Here is a 20819-nt window from a genome sequence, read left to right as displayed (position 1 = left end):
GTAGTAGGGTTGGAAGGTGTGATATTACTCCTGTGGGTTTCTCTGAACACCATATTGTTAGCTAATCTCCGGAGGCGCTCCGCACTGCTAAAGCTAACTCTCTCTCCTCTGCTCTCATCCTTCTAGACCTATCGGCTCTTTTGATAACTGTGAACCATCAGATCCTCTCTCCACCTCTCCGAGCTGGGCATCTCGGCGCGGCCCACGCTTGGATTGCGTCCTACCGACAGGTCGCTCCTACCAGGTGGCGTGGCGAGAATCTGTCTCCGCACACGTGCTCTCACCACTGGTGTCCCCCAGGGCTCGTTCTAGGCCTCTCCTATTCTCGCTATACACCAAGTCACTTGGCTCTGTCATATCCTCACATGGTCTCCTCATTTGCTATGCAGACGACACACAATTAATCTTCTCCTTTCCCCCTCTGATAACCAGGTGGTGAATCGCATCTCTGCATGTCTGGCAGACATATCAGTGTGGATGACGGATCACCACCTCAAGCTGAACCTCGGCAAGACGGAGCTGCTCTTCCTCCCGGGGAAGGACTGCCCGTTCCATGATCTCGCCATCAGGTTGACAACTCCATTGTGTCCTCCTCCCAGAGTGTAAGAACCTTGGCGTGATCCTGGACAACACCCTGCCGTTCTCAACTAACATCAAGGCGGTGACCCGTTCCTGTAGGTTCATGCTCTACAACATTCGCAGAGTACGACCCTGCCTCACGCAGGAAGCGGCGCAGGTCCTAATCCAGGCACTTGTCATCTCCCGTCTGGATTACTGCAATCGCTGTTGGCTGGGCTCCCTGCCTGTGCCATTAAACCCCTACAACTCATCAGAACGCCGCAGCCCGTCTGGTGTTCAACCTTCCCAAGTTCTCTCACGTCACCCGCGCTCCTCGCTCTCTCCACTGGCTTCCAGTTGAGCTCGCATCCGCTACAAGACCATGGTGCTTGCCTACGGAGCTGTGAGGGAACGGCACCTCCGTACCTTCAGGCTCTGTCAGGCCCTACACCCAAACAAGGGCACTGCGGTTCATCCACTCTGGCCTGCTCGCCTCCCTACCTCTGAGGAAGTACAGTTTCCCGCTCAGCCAGTCAAAACTGTTCGCTGCTCTGGCACCCCAATGGTGGAACAAACTCCTCACGACGGCCAGGTCAGCGGAGTCAATCACCATTCCGGAGACACCTGAAACCCCACCTCTTTAAGGAATACCTAGGATAGGATAAAGTAATCCTTCTAACCCCCCCCCCCTTAAAAAGTTAGATGCACTATTGTAAAGTGGTTGTTCCACTGGATATCATAAGGTGAATGCACCAATTTGTAAGTCGCTCTGGATAAGAGCGTCTGCTAAATGACTTAAATGTAATGTTACTGTTGATATTCACTTGTCATGTCCACGAAGGTCATCACCTTACTGGTATTTTAATGTTAAGTTGTTACATGATGTCACGTTTTGGGAGGGTGTAGTGGAGAAAGTGTGTGCCAGACTGTCAAGGTGGAAATGGGTGCTACCCCAGCTGTCTTATAGGGGAAGGGTAACTGGTAGCTAATAATCTTGTGCCTCTACCCTGTGGCACAGACTAATGATTTTACAGACACCGGGGGTCTGATACAAGCGCTTCAGAGGACCCTTGTCAATTTCTGAATTCTTACTGGTTGTAGGTGACAAAATACTTATGTCATGCAATAAAATGCAAATTAATTACTTAAAAATCATACAAGTGATTTTCTGGATTTTTTGTTTTAGATTCCGTGTCTCACAGTTGAAGTGTACCTATGATAAATATTACAGACCTCTACATGCTTTGTAAGTAGGAAAACCTGCAATCGGCAGTGTATCAAATTACTTGTTCTCTCCCACTGTAGGTATTCCTCTTGTCCAGATGGGTTAGGGCAGTGTGCAGTGTGGTTGCGATTGCGTCGTCTGTGGACCTATTGGGTCGGTAAGCAAATTGGAGTGGGTCTAGGGTGTCCGGTAGGGTGGAGGTGATATGGTCCTTGACTAGTCTCTCAAAGCACTTCATGATGACGGAAGTGAGTGCTACGGGGCGGTAGTCGCACGCGTTCACGTGATAGGCAGCTCCGTTCCTTCGGTCAACTGAAGTCGATGAAATTCTCTGGTTGGAACGATATTGAAGATGTATGTTGACAACATTCTAAAGATTGATTCAGTACATCGTTTGACATGTTTCTACTGACTGTGTCACGTTCCTGACCTGTTTTCCTTGTTTTTGTATGTGTTTAGTTGGTCAGGGCGTGAGTTGGGGTGGGCATTCTATGTTGTGTGAAATTCTTTCATGAAATTCTTTCATGTATTCATCTACCGCTGCGTTTTGGTCCGATCCCTACTCCTTCTCCTCATCCGAGGAGGAGGAATTAGTCAGCCGTTACAGACTGTAACGGAACTTTTGGACATTTCGTCACGTTATAGTGGACGGCAGTGGACGCGCTTTGGGTTTTGCATTTGGTAAACATGTCCAAAGTAGCTAATTTGACATAAATAACGGACATTAACGAACAAATCAAGCATTTATTGTGGACCTGGGATTCCTAGGACTGCATTCTGATGAATTCATCAAAGGTAAGGAAACATTTATCATGTATTTTCTGGTTTCTGTTGAGTCCAACATGGCGGCTAATTTGGATATTATTCTGAGCTCCGTCTCAGATTATTGCATGATTTATTTTTCCGTAAAGTTTTTTTGAAATCTGACACAGCGGTTGCATTAAGGAGAGGTATATCAATAATTCCATGTGTATAACTTGTATGTATTATCATCTATATTTATGATGAGTATTTCTGTTGAAACGATGCTCCCGGAGGGAGGCAGTGGGAAAGACTGGGGAAGGAGGTGGGGCGTGGATCTGTGAGTCATGGAGCTGGGAGACAGTGGAGGGTTAGATGTGTCTGTTCTGGTTTTCCTTTTGTGGCGGGATTTGGACGCCTAAGTTTGTGTGAGTGAGAAAGAAAGTGTTTGTGTGTGTGTGTGTGTGTGTCAGTGTGTTTGTGTGTGTGTGTGTGTCAGGTAGAGCGTGTGTGTATAGAGTTCTGTATTAGTGTGAGATCCTGCATTATAACATGTGTTCTTACTGTATCCCAAAATACAGTCACCACTACATATTCTATTCTCGCACTCCACTCATCTAGCAGTTTTTAGGTCATCAGCTTTTCACTTGTCTGACTCAAAGTAAACATAAGGAGAATCCACCCAAAACCCTTCATTCTCGGGCGACAAACACAAACCAGAACTGGCAACTGCCTCTCTGACTACACGTCTGCCACTGATCAAAGAAAGTGTATCAGTCAGTCACTTACGAGGATGGAAAATATGTCTCTCGGCAACATTATCACAATAACCAAGGGACAACATCTGTCAAGCGTTCATATCTATAAATGTATCTCTCCCTCTATGTGAAAGTAGAAGCTTGGGCAAGGCTGGGTCCTTAGAGTAGACACACTGATCTAAATTGGTATTCCCACTCGGCGATGATAAACCGTTACCTGAGAGAGGGTTCTAATACATCCTAAAAAAAATCAACTGCAGAGAGACAGATTGCATGGAGGTGCATGCGTGTGTGTGTGTGTGTGTGTATGTACACACTGCTGGTGTGTGTGTGAGTGCTTTATGTGTACACAGTGCTTCTTCAAGCTAAGGAGTTAGGCCTCTCAACACAGTTATTGAGCCACCCGAGAAAAACCAGAGCTAAGAAATAACTGTAATTTTCACTAAAAGTCGTGTGATTGCAATAGCACATCCACAGGGCAAGCTGTCAAAAGTGTGTGTGTGTGCGCTGTGTGTCTATTCTATCCTATGATTAAAGGCCTCCTCTCCAGCACATACAGAGCCTCCTCTCCAGCACATACAGAGAGGCCTCTCTATATTCCCTTCCACCCACACACTCCTTATCTTATGACTGGGCTTCCGAGGGATGCTATGTGTGTGTCTGACCTTGTGCGCATGCACGTGTGTGTGTTTCCATTTGTGCATACTCTCCACTATGTGTATTCATGAGTGTGTGTGTCTGTTATTGGCCAGGTTCAGCCAGGGATAAAGTGGTTAAACAGATCCTCCTGGGTTGATATTAATGCATGCAGAGAGCCACACAGGACTTTTCATTTCTGAAGAAGAGACTCATCTCTGGGAAAAGCATCAACTCAACCCCCTTACCTTGGTGGCTATTACAATTTGAGAGGGGGCAGAGGGAAAAATATCAAACAGAGAGAGGGAGGGGAAGATGGAAGAAAGCAGACATGAAGTGATAGAGAGATGTAGAGAGGGGCAAGGAGAGGGAGAGAGAGAAATAGAGAGAACAGAAAGAGAGAGAGATAGATGAGGGAAAGAGGAAAAGCACAGAGACAGAGTGGTTGTAGGGGCAGAGAGATGAAGATATAAGATATGTAAATTAAAAGAGAAGGGGTAAAAAGGTAGACAGAAAGAGCCACTGGGGCAAGTCCACTATCCTACCACCTCTCTCTGTTCTCTGACCCGAATTACAATCTCATCCCTTCCATCAAAATGACTTACTCGCATTTACTGTTGAAGTCGGAAGTTTACGTACACTTAGATTGGAGTCATTAAAACTCGTTTTTCAACCACTCCACAAATGTCTTGTTAACAAACTATAGTTTTGGCAAGTCGATTAGGACATCTACTTTGTGCATGACACAAGTCATTTTTCTAACAATTGTTTACAGACAGATTATTTAATGTATAACTCACTGTATCACAATTCCAGTGGGTCAGAAGTTTACATACACTAAGTTGACTGTGCCTTTAAACAGCTTGGAAAATTCCAAGAAAGGATGTCATGGCTTTAGAAGCTTCTGATAGGCAAATTGACATCATTTGAGTCAATTGAAGGTGTACCTGTGGATGTATTTCAAAGCCTACCTTCAAACTCAGTGCCTCTTTGCTTGACATCATGGGAAAATCAAAAGAAATCAGCCAAGACCTCCACAAAAAATTGTAGACCTCCACAAGTCTGGTTCATCCTTGGGAGCAATTTCCAAACGCCTGAAGGTACCACGTTCATCTGTACAAACAATAGTGCGCAAGTATAAACACCATGGGACCACACAGCCGTCATACCGCTCAGGAAGGAGACGCGTTCTGTCTCCTAGAGATGAACGTACTTTGGTGCGAAAAGAGCAAATCAATCCCAGAACAACAGCAAAGGACCTTCTGAAGATGCTGGAGGAAACAGCTACAAAAGTATCCAAATCCACAGTAAAACTAGTCCTATATCGACATAACCTGAAAGGCCGCTCAGCAAGGAAGAAGCCACTGCTCCAACCACCATAAACCGCCATAAAAAAGGCAGATTACGGTTTGCAATTGCACATGGGGACAAAGATCGTACTTTTTGGAGAAATGTCCTCTGGTCTGATGAAACAAAAATATAACTGTTTGGCCATAATGACCATCGTTATGTTTGGAGGAAAAAGGGGGATGCTTGCAAGCCGAAGAACACCATCCCAACCATGAAGTACGGGGTGGCAGCATCATGTTGTGGGTTTGCTTTGCTGCAGGAGGGACTGGTGAACTTCACAAAATAGATGGCATCATGAGGGAAATTATGTGGAAAATTATGTGGATATATTGAAGCAACACCCAAAGACATCAGTCGGGAAGTTAAAGCTTGGTCGCAAATGGGTCTTCCAAATGGACAATGACCCCAAGCATACTTCCAAAGTTGTGACAAAATGGCTTAAGGACAACAAAGTCAAGGTATTGGAGTTGCCATCACAAAGTCCTGACCTCAATCCTATAGAAAAAGCGTGTGCAAGCGAGGAGGCCTACAAACCTGACTCAGTTACACCAGCTCTGTCAGGAGGAATGGGCCAAATTTCACCCAACATATTGTGGGAAGCTTGTGGAAGGCTACCTGAAACGTTTGACCCAAGTTAAACCATTTAAAGGCAATGCTACTAAATACTAATTGAGTGTATGTAAACTTCTGACCCACTAGGAATGTGATGAAAGAAATAAAAGCTGAAATAAATCATTCTCTTTACTATTATTCTGACATTTCACATTCACCTGTTGAGGCTACGGGTGCCGCTAGCGGCACTCCTCCCACATTCCATTGAAAAGGCAGAGCGGCAAATAAAAATAATAAAAATGAAATATTTAACTTTCACACATTAACAAGTCCAATACAGCATTTGAAAGATAAACATCTTGTCAATCCAGCCAACATGTCCGATTTTTTAAATGTTTTACAGAGAAAACACCACATATATTTATGTTAGGTCACCACCAAATAAAAAAAGACAGACAGACATTTTTCACAGCACAAGTAGGCTGCAGGTAGCATGCACAAGCCAACCTAACTAACCTAGAACCAACCTAAATAACCTAGAAAAAACTACCTCAGATGACAGTCCTATAACATGTTACACAATAAATCTATGTTTTGTTCAAAAAAATTGCATATTTTAGCTATAAATCAGTTTTACATTACTGCTACCATCATAGCTACAGTCAGACATCGCACGGGAGTAGCCAGAGTAAATACAGACACCAACTACCTAATTACACATCATAAATCATTTCAGACAAATATATGGTGGATAGCTAATGAAAGACAAATATCTTGTGAATACAGACAATATTTCCGATTGTTGAAGTGTTTTACAGCGAAAACACCACATATATTTATGTTAGTTCACCACCAAATACAAAAGACAGACAGACAGTTTTTCACAGCAACGGTAGCATGCAAGTAGCTAACCTAACTAACCTAGAACCAACCTAAATAACCTAGAAAAAACTCCCTCAGATGACAGTCCTATAACATGTTACACAATAAAATCTATGTTTTGTTCGAAAAATGTGCATATTTTAGCTATAAATCAGTTTTACATTACTGCTACCATCATAGCCACCATCACAGCTACAGTCAGAAATCGCACGGCAGTAGCCAGAGAAAATACAGACACACAACGTCAACTACTAATTACACATCATAAAACATTTCAGAACAATATATGGTGGATAGCTAATGAAAGAATAAGATCTTGTGAACAGAGCCAATATTTCCGATTTTTGAAGTGTTTTACAGCGAAAACACAATATATCGTTATATTAGCTTACTACAATAGCTAGCACACAGCAGCATTGCTTCTAGTCAAACGGTAGCATAGCACAGTTCGACAGATATATATGAAAAAGCATCCCAAATTGGGTCCTTATCTTTGTGGATCTTCCATCAGAATGTTCTCCAAGGGGTCCTTTGTTCAGAACCGACTTTATTTGGATCCATAACGAACGATTTCCCTCAGAATTAGCAAGCAACATTAGCTAGCATTGCTAGCCTCTCGTTCTTGAACCAATTCTTGCGTCGCATCACGTCTAAAGTCCAGAATAAATTTCAATAATATAATTAAACTATATTGAAAAAACATACTTTAAGATGATATTGACATGTATCAAAGAAAATCGAAGCCAGAGATCATATTCACCTTTAAAAAGGTTCTTCAATGAGCCGAGTACAGGTCAGACTTCGCGCCCAGAAAATAAATAAAAGTGCGCACGTCTCAGTCAAAGACGTTGTGTTCAGTCCAACTCGGTCGAGATAATCAACTGATTTTTTCTCTCACTTCCGCATTACACACAGGCGAAGGCGTATGACGTGTTTCTACAGTCATAAGTGACATGCCCTTTTATAGACAAGCTCCTGAAGAGAGAGTTCGATTTTGGAAATTTCAGTTCAGGTTAGGAAATGGTCTGTAAAAGGAGTTCTGTTTCACTTAGAGAAATAATTCAAACGTTTTTAGAAACTAGAGACTGTTTTCTATCCAATAGTAATATTAATATGCATATTGTACGAGCAAGAATTGAGTACGAGGCCGTTTAAAAATCATACGATTTTCTCCAAAAGTGAAAACAGCACCCCCTTGTCCTCAACAGGTTAAAATAAAGTGGTGATCCTAACTGACCTAAGACAGGGAATTTTTACTAGGATAAAATGTCAGGATTTGTGAAAAACCGAGTTTATGTATTTGGCTAAGGTTTATGTAAACTTCCGACTTCAACTGTATATATTCTTGAGTTAATTCGGGAGATGGTAACTCGTTAAAAAACGTATCCCGTTGTGCCCCACATTCCTAATGAGTTAATTGTTACATGATTAATTTAATATAGTTACAATTAAACATAGTAGGTAATTATTCGATAAATAACAGTCATCACATTAATGTCACGTCACGACAACAGTAACATTTAATTCTCAGCAGGGTGTAATGGACAGGGCTGTTATATGAAGGCTTATAAAGACTTATTAAGATGCTTATTATACCCACAACAAAACATGGACCTGCGGAGGTCTGGAGGCACTCCTCTAGTAGCTTCATCCTCAGACGCTGCAGGTCCGGACTGTCCCACTCCTCTGGGTCCACCCCCCAGTACAGGTCTACCACCTGCAGAGGAGAGATTGTAATACATTACATAAATAATCTGTATATTACATATACAGTATGAACTCAGTGTCCCGTTCACAAGGTACTTGGACTTAGATACTAGATAGTTCTCTTTCGCAAGTACCAGTAATCATTTGGACCAGGGGTTTGCAGTGTTTTCACCACAGTTATAGTGTAGATCAGGTTCACATAGACAATCCGATTCAGACAATCATATTGCACATGAACAGGCCAATAGAAGAAGAGTGAAAAGAATAGGTAGGTGTTTCCACTCCATCATGAACATTGAGTGCAAAGGTTGCCAATCTCCTATGTTGACGTGAGACATAGAGAACAGTAGAGTTAGAGCACAGAAAAAGCAGGAGGTTCACCACTCGAAACCTGACAGAGATCTGTTTGCCACTATTTGTGTCACACCCGAGGATTAGTAAATGGCCCCTGAACTGATTAGGGCCTCTGACACACACATACATACGCACATACACATGCACACACACAAACAGAACAGCGCCCAATTGGCTCTCAAATACTCTCCCCATGCCTGAGATTCCACTCTGTCACCCAGGAGGACATGCGGAATGGAAAGCTGACAGAAGGCATCTGAAACACGCTAGGGTGTGTGTACGTCTCTGTGTGTGTGCTCTGCCAGGGGCAATCTCCCAAGACACATTTGTCAAAATCAGTGTCGCCGGCGCGGAGAACTCTGAGTGCAAACACGCAACATGGGAAATCTCCTCTGGATGGAGAGAATGAGGGAGGACCACATAAACGATTGTGGCCAAGCTGCAGCACTTACATGCTGACCAAACCGGACACGCGCATGTGCATCTAGATTTTGTACCCCCTCAACAGACACGATCAGGACACGCAGGTTGAAATATCAAAACAAACTCTGAATAAATTATATTAATTTGGGGACAGGTCGAAAAGATAGCTAGCTTGCTGTTGCTAGCTAATTTGTCCTGGGATTTAAACATTGGGTCGTTATTTTACCTGAAATGAACAAGGTCCTCTACTCTGACAATTAATCCACAGATAAAACGGTAAACCTAATTCCTTTCTCGTCATCTCTCCTCCTTCCTCAGGCTTCTTTTTTACTTCTTGGACTTTATATGGTGGTTTGCAACCAACTTTACGGTGCATTACTACAACCGACTGGAGTGTGGATGTCAGTTCATCTTTCAATCACCCATATGGGTGTATGCTCCTAAACACCAATGAGGAGATGGCACGTGGGTAAATGCTCTTAAAAACCAATGAGTAGATGGGAGAGGCCGGACTCTGCAGCGAGTTGAACATCACAAATAGAACCTATTGGTTTCTGGTTGGAGTAGGTTTAAATAGTCACAGTGGGTACAACATCTCCTATGCACTTCCTGATAAACTTATTCACCGTATCGGGATATGTGTCAATATTATTTTCTGAAGCTACTCTGAACATATTTTTATTTTTAATTTTATTTCACCTTTATTTAACCAGGTAGGCTAGTTGAGAACAAGTTCTCATTTGCAACTGCGACCTAGCCAAGATAAAGCATAGCAATTCGACACATACAACAACACAGAGTTACACATGGAATAAACAAAACCTACAGTCAATAATAGAGTAGAAAAAAGAAAACAAAAAGTCTATATACAGTGATTGCAAATGAGGTAAGATACGGGAGTTAAGGCAACAAATAGGCCATGGTGGCGAAGTAATTACAATATAGCAATTAAACACTGGAATGGTAGATGTGCAGAAGATGAATGTGCAAGTAGAGATACTGGGGTGCAGAGGAGCAAGATAAATAAATAAATACAGTATGGGGATGAGGTAGATAGATGGGCTGTTTACAGATGGGCTATGTACAGGTGCAGTGATCTGTGAGCTGCTCTGACAGCTGGTGCTTAAAGCTAGTGAGGGAGATATGAGTATATCCCAGTCTGTGTGCTCATAACAATCTTGAAGCGTGGATTCCTATTGGTCAGACCAGTGTTGAATAGTCGTCACCACGGGTGCTTCCTGTTTGAGTGCCTGCTTATAGGAGGGGAGGAGCAAGATGGAATTGTGGTCCAATCTGTCGATAGGAGGGCGGGGGAGGGCCTTATATGCATTCTGGAAGGTAGTATAACAATGGTTGAGAGTTTTAGCAGTGCGAGTACAACAATCAATATGTTGATAGACAGACAGTAGACGAGAGAGAGAGAGATTTGAATAATCTTTATTGGGTATGGGAACTGTGGTGGCTTATTTCTGTATTGACCAAATGAGGAGAGTTAAACTTCACACACCAGTCAGAGTTATACTTAAACTACATCTTTAATAATAAGAGCTTTGCAATAGCCTTTGACTTTCCGTGAAGCAGAGTATGTTACAATCCCTGGTGTCTCTCTGAAAAGGAACTCTCGCTTTGAGGTCATCAACTTTATTATCCAGTGATTGTACATTAGCGAGTAAAATACTCGGGAGCGGTAGGTGGTGTGCACACTAAGTCGAACCAGAAGAACGCCTCGGTCTAATGTAGCAGGCGCAAAAGAAACGCCCGAGCAGCGTTTCTTTCTTTCTGGTACTGATGAGGAAAAAAACTATCTGGGGAAGTTCTCTTCTGCTACTGTTAAACCAATCCAGTAAATATGGAGGAAGAGTTAAGATGGAGTGTTAAGATGGAGCCATTCCTATGGGGGAAACGTCCGAAAGCGGAAGTTACATCACAGATTCTCTTTCCATTTCCCCTGAAATCCGGATGTTGTTACTAACCCCACAAAGGGTGGCTTGTGGTTGACATGTCAAGGCAAGGAAACATGTTGGAGAGTAAAAAGGATGTGAGTTCTTAGGTGTTTTCAAATTTACCTTCAATTTCATCTTAGTGTTGAGTACTCGTTGAGGTGCAACAGGGGGGAGAGGCCAGAATGATTTAGCAGTCCATGCTAGCCATCATGGTCAGTTGGCTTGTCAGAAAGCCAAGGAAAGTCTCTCACTTTGACTGACACATTGGCAGTGAACATAACAGAACTGACAGGCCAAATAATTGTACACCGCAAATAGCAACTATTCACTGCAAACGGAGGGTGGGTGGGGCCATCTGTTTGACTTACAGCCCTCTGGGGAGCTATCCTCCACGTGGAGTGCAAGGAAGGGCTGGAGCCTAGCCCGTGTTCATTGGGTGGGTTGTTGTGGACTGGCAGGCTAGTGGTTGGTGCTATCAGCAAAGATGGTGGATAAATGAAGATAGTTCACTTAGACCGTTTACCAATGAAAAACATTGTCAGTTCCGGTCTGCTTAAGGGGGTGGCTTTCCAATAGACACCAGGGCCTGGTTTCCCAAAAGCATCTTAAGGCTAAGTTCATCACTAAAACCTTCATAGGAGCATAGTTACATTTCTGAGCTCTTTTCCAAAACCAACGTTATTAACGTTGCACTTGAAAATGCTCGTAATCTAACACCTGCCTCAGACCACTTTTAGAACAGCTAAGTGCGTTGTTAGATGCTTTTTTTGCCCTACCGCATCACGTAATACACAGAAGATCTCCATTAAACATAGAATCACAAGATGTATCTGTCTCTCTGTGATGGCTGATGACTTCAGAATGAAGTTGACTACAAATACAAACTAGCCAATGTCTTTGCAATTGATACAAAAAAAGTGACGTATAAAAACATGCTAAGATGACTGCCTTAAAATATAAACCTTAGGCTATAGGCCAATTGCAATCATATTGAAAAACAATTCATGTTCAATTAATTTAGTTTTACTTTGCTGCTTGTACGCTACTGTCTGTAATTTGTCTCAATATATTTAATGATGTGTAGCCTAACATGTGTGCAACGATGTGTTAAATCGGTGATTAGAACAAGCCACCTCAATATTTGCAGCCGTAGGTGGTAATATCTCTCTAGGAGCTGCTCTGCTCATCAGTATTGTGGAATAATTCTAATGGTAAGGTAAGATTTGAATGGAGAAAGCTGATCTGAGAGCAGTGCTCCCTTTCCTTCCATCTTTTCCGTATCGAACCATACTCTGATGCATTTAGCAACCGCTCTCTCTGCTGTGGTGTTTTAGAAAACACAGGGTACATCTTCGGCCGTTGTAGGAAAGATGCATCATTAAAACACTCGTAATGGGTGTGAACAAGTGCGCAGGGGAGAAGGTGCGCTAGTAGTAACGCGCACACGCTTCCTTCCCTCTTTCTAATCAGTCATCAAAACGTCTCATCTTTGTAGCTGACCGATATCTATTCGCTTTTGATTCAGCGGATTAGTTATCACTGTGAGCAAAGTTGGCAATATGCTCTGAATTACCCTTATCAATGATTATTTTACGACTGGTCCCAACGATAGTCAACAAAGTGAAGAATTCAAGTCCAGTCACCTCGTTAAACATTCACATCAATAAAATCCTTTCTGCCCACTACCATCCGGGCCTTCAACAACACCAGGTTGCAATCAACACACAGCACTACCCAGTTATTTTATTTTCTCTTTCACATAATAGTATTTTACTTGCCTTTGTGGGATTGTATTGTAGTATATATATATATATTTTTTACTACACCTGTATGACAAACAAATTTAATCTCATCTCTCAGCAGAAGAGATCGTTCCTCCTGACCTGTTCCTGTCAGATGAATTTAAATTAGTATCATTACCTTATTTCTTCCGTCTTTCATGCCATCCATTGTTGTATATTGTCAAATCAAACAGATCTTTCTTTAATGTGTTTTAGGTTTGGTGTTTGCAGTTAAGGATTTGTTGTTTAAAGTTTATAATCGCCCTAAAATGCAAATAATTTTGGCTCCAATTCCAATTTATTTATCGATTATTGTACATTATATAACGGGTGGGCCTAATCCTGAATGCTGATTGGTTAAAACCACATTCCAGCTAGTGTCTAATCAACAAGTCACCACCGGCTAAATCTATGATGTTAAAATGCCTATTTACTCTGTTCCATCTGACTGCGCAATCCACTGTCTCATCAGCCAAGCCAAGCAATTTATAAACTTTATCTCACGTTTCTTTCAGACTAACATTTAGTTTTCAACAGCAGAGATTTTTATAAACCTTGCTGTCTGTCACTCTGACATTTGCAACATTGTTTCAATATTCAAATTTGATCTCCAGCTGTCCCATAGTCATGAACGAGTCGGGATGAGACGGTCAAGCAGGCAGCGTTTCTCAGCCAATCGAAATCATGAATCAGCTGACATCATCTCTATGGATATAAACAAAGAAATGTCAATTTAAAAAAGGTCAAACGAAACGAACTGRAGCTAATTTGCAGTCTTTCCAGCTTCAGTTTGAAGTGATTGTGTTAGCTGTGTTGTTGGCTAGCTCCTCTGAACAAGTGTCCTGACGAGTTAGCACATTTTCTATGCCAGGCAGTTTGTCATTAGCTCATTGTTATGTATGTCTCCAAATAAGTGTCACTAGAAAACAGTTTCAACAACTGCAAATGCAGCTACTTTGCTGTTATTCTGGCTGCACTTTTTGACGTGGCTGTAAATTAGTCATAGTTGGCTAGCTAGCAAGCAATGGATAAAAACGTTGCCAATGGAACATTTAGATTGAACCACTGGGTCGCGTCTCTTGCAACCGAACCGATAGAACGAACGACCAGCCGGCTTGGATACCAACACTAGATTTGTGTCAGGACTATATCTTGTGGAAGAATGAAATAGTATGACTAATATAATCAAAATAAAGTTTTGAATTAAAATAATGATTTACATATTTTCATATGTAGGTAACCCATTGTATAAAAGTGAAGGTCCTCGAAGGAGACCTAACAACACCCATGCCAGTAAACAGTGCATGCAGAAAGTATTCAGACCCCTTGACTTTTTCCACATTTTGTTAAACTACAGACTTATTCTAAAATGGATTAAATATATAAAAATCCAAATGAATCTACACACATTTTTTTGCAAATGTATAAAAAATAAAGCACAGAAATACGTTATTTACCACCTGGTATGGCAACTGATCGGCATCTGACCGTAAGGTACAACAGAGGATAATGCGTACGGACCAGAACATCACTGGGGCCAAGCTTCCTGCATCCAGGACTTCTATACTAGGTGGTGTCAGAGGAAGGCCCAAAAAATTGTCAAAGACTCCAGCTACCCAAGTCATAGACTGTTCTCTTTGCTACCGCACGGCAAGCGGCACCGGAGTGCCAATTCTAAGTCTAAAAGGCTTCTTAACAGCCTCTACCCCCAAGCCATAAGACTGCTGAAAAATTAGTCAAATGGCTACCAGGACTGTATTTTGCACTGCCCCACCCCCTTTTTTCTACTGCTGCTACTCGCTGTTTATTATCTATGCATATATGCACATATTACTTCACTCACCTCGACTAACCTATACCCCCGCACATTGACTCGGTACCGGTACCCACTGTATATAGCCTTGTTACGTGTTACTTCTTTTTACATTAGTTTATTTAGTAAATATTTTCTTAGCTCTTATTTTCTTCAAAATGTATAGATAGTTAAGGGCTTGTAAGTAAGCATTTCACACCTGTTGTGTGAAAAATACAATTTGAGTTTGATGATGTTAGTATAAAAGTTTACAGTCATCATGATGACATAAGATTGATTGCTTAAAACAAATCAATATCTTTGGTTTTGTACTGTTGGGAGTTAATTGCAGTGCATGACATTTACACACAATACCCCATAATGACAGAGCGAAAAAATTGTTTMATTTTTTTTGCAAATAATAATACAAGAAAACATAAATACCTTATATACATAAGTATTCAGACTCTTGGTTATGAGACTCAAAATTGAGCTCAGGTGCATCCTGTTTCCATTCATCATCCTTGAGATCGTTCTATAACTTAATTGTAGTCCATCTGTGGTAAATGATATTGATTGGACATGATTTGGAAAGGCACACATCTGTCTATATAAGGTCCCCCAGTTGACAGTGCAATTCAGGGCAAAAACAATGCCATGAGGTCAAAGCAATTGTCTGCAGAGCTCCGAGACAGCATTGTGTCGAGGCACAGATCTGGGGAAGGGTACCAAAAAAGGTCTGCAGCATTGAAGGTCCCCAAAAGGCACCTAAAGACTCTCAGACCATGAGAAACAAGATTCTCTGGTCTGATGAAATGCAGATTGAACTCTTTGTCCTGAATGCCAAGCATCACGTCTGGAAGAAACCTGGCACCATCCCTACGGTGAAGCATGGTGGTGGCAGCATCATGCTGTGGAGATGTTTTTCAGGGACTGGGAGACTAGTCAGGATAGAGGGAAAGATCAACGGAGCAAAGTACAGAGAGATCCTTGATGAAAACCTGCTCCAGAGCATTCAGGACCTCAGGCTGGGGCGAAAGTTCACCTTCCAACAGGACAACGACCCTAAGCACACAGCAAAGACAACGCAGGAGTGGCTTCGGGACAATTCCAGCTACAGCCAAGATAACGCAGGAGTGGCTTCGGGACAAGTCCAGCTAGAGACCGGACTTGAACCCGATCGAACATCTCTGGAAAGACCTGAAAATAGCTGTGTAGCAACGATCCCCATCCAACCTGACAGATTGACTGGATCTGCAGAGAAGAGAAACTCCCCAATTACAGGTGTGCCAAGCTTGTAACATCATACCCGAGAACACTCAAGGCTGTAATCATTCCAAAGGTGCTTCAACAAAGTACTGAGTAAAGGATCTGAATACTTTTGTAAATGTGATATTTAAGTTTTTCCTTTTCAATACATTTGCAACCTGTTTTTGCTTCATCATAATGGGGTATTGTGTGTAGATTGATGAGAAAAAACAAACAATTTAATACATTGTAGAATAAGGCTGTAACGTAACAAAATGTTTAAAAAAGTCAAGGTGTCTGCACTGTAAATTGCCAAAGAAATGACACGGACACTCAGGGGTGGTCTCTCTATAAAAGTCGCTTGCCACACACCAATACATGGACTTCACAGTCAAACTATAAGTTAAATAGCATCCAATCGTTGTCACTGTTGATATACTATGCTGCGTCGTGATTCGTTTAAGAAGGATATGATCCATGCGTGATTGGAAAACCTATCCTCCTACTAGACCTATCATAAAAGCAATAAGACAAGTTAAAGTTATGAACAGTAGCTTATTTCCCAAATATTCTATCCTATAAAGGTGTTGTCCTAAAGTTGTTGTGGCTTTCAAAAATAACAAGAATGAAAGTCTATAGCCTAAGCTATTCTCAATCACAGAGAGATACTTGATGAGAGATACTTTTTATTTTTCTATTATTGATGAGGCAAATAAAACAATTATTATCCAGTTTTGAAGATGGTAGACTGCTTCTATCCAGCCCATGATGTAGGCCTATAACCTCACTCCCTACATACCATAAGACAACCCTTTCTTCATCAAATAGTCACTGTGTCACGACTCCCACCCAAGGTGGCTCCCCTGCCTGTTCGGGCGGTGCTCGGCGGTCGTCGTCGCCGGTCTACTAGCCACCACCGATCCCTTTTTCCTTTTCTGTTCGTTTGGTCTTATTGGTTGCACCTGTCCCTTATTTTGTTTCTTGATTTATGTCTATTTAAGCCTGGTAGGCCCGCCTATGTTCGCGCTGGATTATTTTCTGTTGGTCGGGGTGTGCGTGTTTTGTGTTCCTGTCCGTTTGTGCCCTGTGTTGGGTCAGACTATTTTTCTGTCTGTTTATCGCTTATGGTTTTGTTTTCTGTTGGTCGGGGTGTGCGTGTTTTGTGTTCCTGTCCGTTTGTGCCCTGTGTTGGGTCAGACTATTTTTCTGTCTGTTTATCGCTTATGGTTTTGGCCGTTCGCGTGGGAATCCCAATAAAGACGGTTTTCCCCAGTATCCTCTGTTCTCTGCAAATGACTCTGCACCCACCACTCCAGGCGATTGTGACACACTGCTCCATCATGTGCGCACCACACAGACAGACACAGATACACACACACACCTGTTCTGCTCCTTCGCACCAGAAAGGAATCTTTAAAAATATTTGCCATTGCCTGTACTTTGCCTATGCCCAGGCTTTCAACAACTTTATATGTCATCGTGATTCGTCCAATTGCATTCAATTTTGTGCTATAGTCCAACTGTCTTTTAAATCTGATGGCATGTTTTTTTAGTAAAATAATTTGGGGTTTATAGGGGCGATAGCAGTGTAACAGTCACATAATGAAGACAAATCATACAATCAAAAAAATCCAATGCAATAAACAGCACAATCAACCCAAATGTGACAAAATCAATCAATCAAGACTCATTAGGTACACAAAAAAACTTCATAACCTAATATCATGACGCCCCTCAGCACCAACTCAACAATGGCCGCCGATTCCTTGTATGTCACGATTAGTTGCACTGGGGGCCATAACCTCATATCACCCCTGTGTTAAATGGAGAATAGAGAGGTGTAACAGAACATTGTGTGTGTCATAATAAAGAGTTTACCTCTCTGTCAGTACAGCAGGCAGGTGGGGGATTTGGTGGAGGCCCAGTAATTAAAACTCAAAGGAAGACATTAGTCATCTCTCTCACCCAGCACCGCGGGGGAAGCCGTCACGCCAATTAAATTTCCACCCCTGACCCACATCCCCGTTGGTCTGAGCAAAGAAGGGGAGGGATGGAGGGATGAGGAAGGAGGAAAAAGCTGTGACACGGTCTCCAGGAATTCAAAGAGGTGTTAGAGGTGTTTTGATAGGGCGATTGGTACTATAAGGTATGAATAAAAGAAAGAACACAGTATGGAGTTCTTATTTCTCTGCCACTTTCGTTTTTCACTGTGCCTCCCGCCCCCAGCTCTCTCTCCACTCTCTTTCATATCTCTCATCCTCCGTGTCTGTCTCCTTGCCATTAGCCATGATTATAATAATTACATACTGTACATTTAATTGTATAGTACCTTTCAGATCCCAAGGACACTTCACAAAATGTAAAAGCACCAAAAGTACATCTCCCCTCTATTTCTCTCTCCTTGCATCCCTCTCTCTCCATCCTTCCCTCCCTAACTCCTCTATCCCCCTCACTCTATATTGTTCTCTCTCTTCAACCCCCCTCTCTCTCTCTCTCTCTCTCTCTCCCTCCCTCCATCCTTTTCTCTCTGTCCATCTCTCCGTCCCTCTGTGGTAGAGGAGGGGTTGTGGCTTCTTGCTTAAGAGGCAGAGGCAGATTCAGTTCAGTAGCTTTCTATTGCCCAGTGCAAAATAAGCTTTTTTCTTTATTGAATGTCAGTCTACTAGACTTGAGGATTAGGCCTCCATGCCTATCGGGCAAACAATCTAATATAAAACACCAGAATCCCTCTGAGGCAAAATAACACCAAAATAAATACAGTTAATATCAAAAGACACAAGAATAGTGTGGTGTGTAAGCATGTGATGAAAATTATAACCCTTGCATCACAATGAGCTACTGTATAACTAATCTGCTCTGTGTGGAATGTCTTCCTGTCTCTAAATGGAACTGAACAACAAACATGCTTCCATGTAAAAAATTAAAAAGGTAACATTTTAGTGTAGGTGTCCTTATAACACATTATAAATGGGTGGTTCGAGCCCTGAATGCTGATTGGCTGAAAGCCGTGGTATGTCAGAGCGTATACCACAGGTATAACAAAACATTTATTTTTACAGCTTTAATTATATTGGTAACCACTTTATAATAGCAATAAGGCACATCAAGGGTTTGTGATATATTGCCAATATACCACGGCTAAGGGCTGTATCCAGGCACTCCGTGTTGCATCGAGATTTAGGAACAGCCCTTAGCCGTGGTATATTGGCCATACACCAGACCCCTTGGGCCTTATTGCTTAATTATAACATTTGTCATAAGCTGTCACAGGTAGATTTACCTAGTTATGAGTAAAGGCATAAGATTCATAAAACTAGTTATAAAGGGTGACTGTTCATCTTGTTGTCACATGGTCTAATGTCAACTGTTAACAACAACTACTGTTGCAGAGTCTGCATGATAACTTACGTCATATGCTATTACATGCTACATAAGACCCTAGATACCAGATGTTATAACAGGGTGTCATGTAATTGAATGGAATGACAAGCATCATAACCATGTCATATGCCTTTATAGAGTGTACACGTCACCTTTAGTAAAGTGACATTCATTTGGATTGTAAAAAAACTATAATGAACGTGTTTATTCCACAGGATGAGTTGAGAGTATCACAACATTTTACCATTCCAAAGGATCTCCAAGAAACATAGGCAAATACTACATGGGCAAAATAAATGCTACTACCGCACTACTATGGCTGACCCTGTAAAAACAGACACATTTCACTGCAGTTACCCAGTGTATGTGACAATAAAAAAAAATGAATGGGAACACATATGTTCTTAGTATTTTATTTTGACAAGGAGACAATAAACTGTTCTGAGTTGAACAAATTGGACCTGCTCTACACAGTCCAAACAATGTGTTTTGTTTGACAGTATACTTGACAGTATTGCCACCAGCTAGCTAACCATTCACACCCATAGTAGCACAACAGGAGCACGAGCAGCCGCACTGTGCCCCCATCGATGTATATCTAGCTTTCTAGAGATAGCTAGTTAGCTAGGGGACTCCCTCAAACACGCCACTTTGATACAGTTTTTCATAGCAGGTTAAGGGAGCACTTTTGCTAACCCTAGCTCTTTTCCTAATGTTAACCAAAATGTTCTAACTTGCCACGCTAATTCTCCTAACCTGCTGAGTAGGTTCTCCTAACCTGCTGAGTAGGTTCTCCTAACCTGCTATGAAAAAGTCACTTCCAGTTGTATCAAAATGGCATTTTTTTTAGGAGAATCTCAGTTAGCTAACTAACTTTTATTTAATTACAAAGCTTATTTTGCAGCACATGACACAATACCTTCTCTTTCACATACACGTTAAACGCAATGACTTTTTCATCTTAATAGCTACATGCCGTTTCACTCATTCTAACTAGCTAACATTATTCTACATGCTATTTCCTGTTGGTTTGCTATTAGCAGATAAACTTGCTTCTGATGTGTTGATGTGTTAGTAAATCCCACCCTTCTTCTTCCAATTTCAGTGATATGATTCACTGACACGAAGCTCCCAATACCTTTTCATTGGATCTGCAAAATGTCCAGTTTGTTTCAGCGAATCATATTGCTGAAATTTCACGGACAGTTTGCAGATCCAATGAAAAGCTCTTGAGTCACCGAAATGGATTGAGAGCTCTTGTGACTAGCCTGCTCTCTAGCTAGCGAGGTAGCTGTGCACTGATGGGGGCACAGTGGGACTGCTCATGCTCATGGCGTGCCACTACAGATGTGAACGGCTCGCTAGATCCAAAATGTCACTTAGGGCCAATTAGAGATAAACCCCTGACATGTTGGTTCACCCACGGGTGAAGTTCACCATGTTAAGGTCCATAATGAAGAAGTGAGGGCAGGAACGACATGGTTTGAC

At 42.0% G+C, this 20819-nt stretch overlaps 1 protein-coding gene across 1 annotated transcript in view; it reads right to left on the bottom strand.

Annotated features, from left to right (window-relative positions):
* The window catches only part of LOC111959994 (NACHT and WD repeat domain-containing protein 2), a 65746-nt gene that overhangs the window by 23332 nt on the left and 21595 nt on the right, over positions 1-20819 (bottom strand). The window contains 1 exon segment of the mRNA XM_023981832.2: positions 8303-8419. Coding sequence (XP_023837600.1) covers positions 8303-8419 — 117 coding nt within the window.

Source organism: Salvelinus sp. IW2-2015, linkage group LG37, assembly GCF_002910315.2.
Source record: "Salvelinus sp. IW2-2015 linkage group LG37, ASM291031v2, whole genome shotgun sequence".
NCBI lineage: Eukaryota > Metazoa > Chordata > Actinopteri > Salmoniformes > Salmonidae > Salvelinus > Salvelinus sp. IW2-2015.
This window is presented reverse-complemented; position numbering and strand designations above follow the sequence as displayed.